Source organism: Dendrobates tinctorius, unplaced genomic scaffold (genome assembly GCF_039654945.1).
Source record: "Dendrobates tinctorius isolate UK_male_01 unplaced genomic scaffold, ASM3965494v1 ptg000011l, whole genome shotgun sequence".
Lineage (NCBI taxonomy): Eukaryota > Metazoa > Chordata > Amphibia > Anura > Dendrobatidae > Dendrobates > Dendrobates tinctorius.
This window is the reverse complement of record NW_027361679.1, coordinates 61,841,363-61,847,684: the sequence shown is the minus strand read 5'-3', so window position 1 is coordinate 61,847,684 and position 6,322 is coordinate 61,841,363. Positions and strand designations below refer to the sequence as shown.

Here is a 6,322-nt window from a genome sequence, read left to right as displayed (position 1 = left end):
CCCAGATGTAGGACTTTGCATTGCTCCCGGTTAAAAACCATTCTGTCAGGTGCTGCCCACAGTTCCAGTTTACATTACCCAAGAGTGATAGAAATGCAATTAATCCGCTGTGTACATGGCCTAGCAGTATGAAACTATGGTTTCTTGCATTTAGAAAATTAAAAGGTGTCCATTTGTCCAAACAGTAAATTCTAGGACACCGTTTTAGTGTGTAATTTCTCATAAAATTCTTGTTTCCCAAAATGAGAGACATTCAGAGATCCCATAGGCAGCAGTAAAAGATGTACGAGATATAGGAGACCACACATTTTATATAAAAAAATTAGATGAAGATTTATTTGAAGGAAAACTGGGTAAAGCTACATTATGACGCAGGCATACAAGGATATTTAACACAAGTTTGTCTTCCATGCTGGTGAAATAAAGAGAACACAATTTAACAAGCAAAGCCATACTAAAAGAATGAAGTTCTAGAAATGAGGGGACAAAAAAAATGCTATTTCCCTTTTATAGGGCCTCAAAAATAAAAAATTTAAAAACACAAAAAGGGGGAGAAAAATAAATTTGCACTGCTATATGCATGCAGAATGAGCCACCTCAAATCTTCAACCCAGAAAATACTGCTTGTCCACCTACAGGAAAGCAAGAAAGAAAAAAAATAGTTACACGAGCATCCTTTATAATAGCGTTCCATATATACCCCTATATATGTATAACCCATATATGTATATATATCTTCTTAAATCAATATAGACAAGAAAACTAGATGTCCAAGAGCTCTGAAATCCTTCTGTGCACCAAATTATTTTCAAAAGGAAACCAATTCGGTTTTGTATTTAACAAAAAAATAAAGGGAATGGAAATTGCCGGTTTCTTGGAATCACAGTATGTGAGACGTACAGAACGGTTTTCTCATACAGCTAGAAAATTCTCATGCTCCCAGAAGGACCTTAGCCTTACAAGTCTGCGGTCTAAAAACCTGATTGAAAACAACTGATACACAACAGGAATTCAGCCCAAGAACTTACTGCAATTACGGCTATGTTTATGAAAGGGAAAAGCAAGCATTTACATAGATTAATACTATGGAGGAAAAAAATATATATATGAAAATCCAGAGTTAAGCTGTATCCTTAGAAGAACAAATAAGTTAAAAATTATTCAGTAAAGTTCACCAATCTAATGATTACGGGGCCTGAAAAAAACGTATTAAAATTTACTGCAAAGTACTTTTACATTCTTTAAATATAAGGGAATAAGTGAAAGCATAGCTTGGAGTATCCAGTTTAAAATTATAATGCTGATACAGGATGTTGGAAGAGACCATACCAAACGGCAGCATTCGAGAGCGTGAGCATCTCGTACCCTGTCCGCATTGAGCGGGCCTGTGAGAATCGTGAAGTCAGCGCGACACAGGGCCTGCAATGAATTCCCCGCTGGCGGGTACAAACAAGGTATAATGTCAGAGTTAGTAGGCAATTCCTTATTTTGTACCCATTAGCAGTACGTTACCTGATAACTTTACTGACTTGTTATATATAGGGCAAAAAGAAAAAAAATAAAAGCGCTCTACAGCACGTGTTCGTATCTTCAAAGTCTCTATATTACGCTATAAGTAAGCACTTCTGGGTGCTGTAAGGTTTTAAAGCAATTAAAAGTTACATTATCTTAATAATTATATGTATATATATATTCTATAATATGTATATACTGTATATCTTACAATTACTCTTAATGAAAAACAATAACAAAGTAGCAAATGGAAGAAAAGAAGCACAACGTACCTGTTTGTGACACGTTGGAAAGGGAATAATTTAGTACGGTTTGTAACTATTTTGATGACCACCTCGTCTGGCTGTTTTCCCATAACCACTCTGCTGATCTAAAAAATGAAAAATATCTGTTTGATAGCAAAGACTAGAGAAGCAATGGTTCAGAAAGCGACAAGGTACTCATGCAAGGAAGCCTAGGATATAATGCCACATTAGTCTGACGTCAAAGCTGCGGATTACAGATCGGACCCAGTTCAGGCATGCAAACTTGTGCGCACCCCTGTTAGTAGAATGCACGAGCATGCAATCAAGACACCGCCATTTATATTATGCCTAGTACACCATTTCATGGCTTTAAAAAGGAATCAGTCATGAAATACTGAAACAAAAAGGAACATTTTGCATATGGATTTACAATAGTAGGTGTAAAGCAGGACTGTGGAATTGGAGTCGGAATAAAATGGACCCCTCCGACAATAAATAATTGCTGCAGTTTTGATAAGAATCCCTGTTTTCTCTGCTATAGATGTAGCAGTGGTCAGAATGCGGAGCTGTGTATAACCCTGCTCACACCACTGACTGGCAGATTCCTGTGTACACTGTGCATTGTCGGCAAGCTGCCAATCAGTGGTTGGGACGGGGTTACATAATTAGCCTAACGGGTGAGAAAGTCATCTAGTGATAATCTCCTGCTGATAAAATGCCGATTGTGTGCTGTAGCTTAAAAACAACTTAAGAGAAACATCCCTGGAATCAGGGCAGTATAATGTATGGGCAGACTGTCTAAGATTACACAGCAAAAACCTGATAACAGATTCCCATTAACCCCTTCATGACAGAGCCAAATTTTAAAAATTCGACCAGTGTCTCTTGATGTGATGACAACTCTGGAACGCTTCGGCAAATTCCAGTAATTTTGAGGTTGTTTTTTCGTGACATATTATACTTTAGTAGAAATTTGACAAAAATGTAAAAAAGTTAGCAATTTTCAAACTCTGAATGATTATACCTTTAATTCAGATAGTCATACCATAGGAAATTTTATTTTAGGGACCTATCCAGGTTTGAAGTGACTTTAGGGGTCCTATATATTGGAAAAACCCCAAAAGTGATACCATTTTAAAAACAGTACCCCTCGACATACAGGTGCCTTTCAGGAATGAATACAATGGGGCATAACATGAATGAAAAAGTTGATTTTTACCACCTAAATGTCGCCGACTTTTGAACAGGTCAGTGTAGCAGGCAGACTAAGGCCGCCATTTGCTCGTGAATTGCCATGGCAAACATCAGGACCACACAATCATGATCTCAGGGTGCCGATGGGGATAAAGAGGGAGAAGCCACACTCTTTTAAACATTTATATGATAGTCACTATTGACAGCAGCATCCAAGGGGTTAAACATATATGGCCGGTGACAACACTGGTCGTGGCTGATGCAGAAAGTTGTCAGCTATAGTGTACAGCCAACAGCTGCTGGACTGTCACCTGTATGAGTATTCTATTCTCTTATATCTCAGGTCAGTTAAAAGATGTATTGGCAGAACAGCATAAAATTCAATAGAAAATAAAACAGAGCTGCAACGTCATCAGTGCAGTGCTCCTAGGTGTTTTCAATGCGGAAGGGAGTGTTTTTAAAGTGTGAATCTGTGTCTTGATAACTTAGAGGAATGAAGCATAGGCATACACATGCCTGGCCACTGCTCCATTCTCCCCATGCCTAGATGCAGCATCTGCCTCATCAGCACGATAGGAGACCTAGGAGTCAACCAGTGCTCAATGGTCACCTTGCCACTGATTCAAATACACAGACGGCATCACAGGTGATCGGGGAATAGGAGCTGGATGTTTTATTGTAGCTAGGTTGCTTGTCTTCTAACCATGTATCCTCAAATTAGTTTGGGGGGGGTCGAGGTGGTCAAAAAAACCCCTAAAAAACGCACGACCCCCAAAATATAAAAGTGTACAATACTGTGGAAACTCCATTTATCAAAATTTTCAAAGCATGCATAACACCACATTACATTAATGTTTCTCTTCACAGGCAGCAATGCATAATGCACTTCGATTGGCCATACATGCCAAGTTACTGGTACCATTATGAACACTGGCAACATGGCAGGGCAACAGTAATGTGATAGGACACACCAAGCAAGGCCTTCTGCCTTATATATCAGCAAGACCTCCAAGGCCATACGACAAAACTTCATCTAGTGTCATATCAAATAATGACGGATACTCACTATTGTAATCTCCATATCCATAGTAGTTATACCCAGAGTAGTCATAGTTGCCATAGCCTCCATAACCCTGGTTGTTGTAGCCATAACTACTGTAGCTTGGACTCCAGTAACTACTGTATCCCTGACTCCAGCTTTGATTGGAGCCTATGGAGAAAATTGCCAAAAATCAGAAGAGCAAAGAATGAGAGGGTGCAATGACTACCAATGATTTTCAAATGATCTACTAACTTCCTCTTCCACGGGATCTTGACGAGGATCCTCCGCCCCTTGTGCCCCACTGCTGCTGTTGCTGGTACTGTTCCTTTGAAAGTGCTACTTTTATTTCACACTATGGAAATGATTAACATAATTGCATGAACGAAAATAAAATTGTAACTTTTGCTAATTATTTACTAGAAAGTCCCTACTAGGGAAGGCTAAACAAAATAATAAGTTATATACCATTTCTAACAATTATTAGAAGACACAATTCAAACAGGAAAAGCAAAATGTGATGTAAATGAGCTAGAGCATAAGTGCAGTGGAGGTCAGTGTGCCGACAACTAGAGTTGAGGAGTCAGGAGCCTTTGGCTGCCAAACCACAGAACTGTGAACCTCCTCTTACCTACATCTGTTGTCTCTCCTCATTAGGAAATGAAAGGTCTACTAATCACAAAAAGCGCCAGAGATAGCGGGAAGAAAAAGGAGGTTTGCCAACCAAAGACTATGAAGGTCCCCTCTAGACAAATGTATTCGCTCATATCTACTAACATAAGGTCTGTAGCCTAGCCCAGTCACTGAACGCAAGGAAAGAGCTGGAAGAATGCATTACAATTTTCAGTTAAAAAGTGGCATACTTTACTCAAGCCAACATTGTGGTATTTCTTTTCCATAATCTTTTTCACTGGCTCTTCTTCGGTAAATGTGATGAAACAGAATCCGCGCCGTTTGTTGGTCTTGTTGTCCATAGGAAGCTCAATCGCCTCAACCTGAAAGAAAGTTGGAAACAATTACAAAATCATGTCGTAAACCCCAACCCAAGATCAAGATGAGCGTAGAGTGAATTGCTCTCGTTTAGGCTAGGGTCACAAGCCTGTTCTACTCATCTGAGAAAATTGGGCGGATTATGCTGATCGTGTGAGATTGGATTTTCTTGGAGGTGAGGAGAAGGAGCAAAGTGAAAGTCAGACCTCATTTGGATTGGAGTCAGTAATGAGCGGTCATAGAGGAGCGCTTAGGAAGCAACCCAGGGCAGATTAGAATGTCAGGTCTCTACCGCAGCTCCAGCCAAAACCTCCGATGGAGGATAGGAGCAATGAGAAAATGGAAAACTGTCTTGGGAGCGCAGGAAAGAGACTCAGACGAGAGATGTGGTTAAACCATAACGCGTTTCGGAGGATCCGTCTTCATCAGGTGGATGAAGACGGATCCTCCGTCGAAACGCGTTGTGGTTTAACCCCATCTGTTATGAGTTCATTTTCTCCCTCACCTCTGATGTCTGATGAACTCCCTCTGCTGGTGAAAGGAGGTAGTGAAATTGATCTGGATGGGAAGAACCTGTTACCTGAACAGGTAGAGTGTGATTGGACATCCGGAATTTCTGAGTGGATATAAGGCAGGCGACGCCCTTGCAGGGTTGCTGGTGATCCTTTCTGCTCTGAGCTCTGGCATCCAGTTTAGTTCCTGTCTAATAAAAGCTAAGTTTTTGCTCTGCTATTTTTCCTTGAGATTTTGTCTGTTTACTTAGTGTTTGTGTTCAGCCAGCCCTGGTTGGGATGGGCTGAACTCCATTTTTGTCTCTGATCAGTTGATCTCTTTGCTCTGTCTTCAGAATATACCTGAGTGCTGATATAGTGATTTTGAAGTCTAGTGACTTCAGGGCCTTTTCTATCAGATGTGTTGGACATTGTTTTTGGCAGGGTTTTTCTGCGGATTGCAGCCAGCATCTTTTCTGTCCTGTCCTATCCTATCTAGTTAGTAGGGCCCCATCGTTTGCTCAGCCTGTCTTTCTGTCTGTGTTTTCATCTGTTTTTCACCGACAATACATGTTGGGGGCTGTCTATTGCTTTGGGGTCTGCTCTGGGGCAGTTTAGATTTCCCCTTTCTTTAGGCTTATTTAGCTCTCCGGCTGTGACGAGGGGTCTAGGGCACCGTAGGAACACCCCACGGCTACTGTTAGTTGTGGTGAATAGGATCAGGGGGTCTGCAATCCGCTAGCTACCAACCTCTCCGGTTTTCTGGACTTAGCTTGTGTTTTTGTTTTTTCCTCCTCCGGTGACTCATTCATAACACCCATCTATCGTCTGAGTCTCTTTCCTGCGCTCCC

The 6,322-nt window shown here is 40.8% G+C and overlaps 1 protein-coding gene across 4 annotated transcripts in view; it reads right to left on the bottom strand.

The window, feature by feature from the left end:
- Positions 1–307: 307 nt before the first annotated feature.
- LOC141047686 (heterogeneous nuclear ribonucleoprotein D0-like) overlaps positions 308–6,322 on the bottom strand; it is a 31,151-nt gene continuing 25,136 nt past the window's right edge. For 2 of the 4 annotated variants that reach the window (XM_073542902.1, XM_073542908.1), the window contains exons 4-8: positions 4,854–4,985; positions 4,246–4,345; positions 4,018–4,161; positions 1,785–1,882; positions 308–632 (exon numbers count right to left, since the gene is read on the bottom strand). In XM_073542902.1, the coding sequence (XP_073399003.1) occupies positions 1,815–1,882; positions 4,018–4,161; positions 4,246–4,345; positions 4,854–4,985 (444 nt within the window). In that variant the 3' untranslated portion in view covers positions 308–632; positions 1,785–1,814. Of the gene's footprint in view, positions 633–1,329; positions 1,437–1,784; positions 1,883–4,017; positions 4,162–4,245; positions 4,346–4,853; positions 4,986–6,322 lie in introns of all 4 variants that reach the window. The other 2 variants (XR_012219888.1, XM_073542918.1) reach the window with 2 other exon arrangements.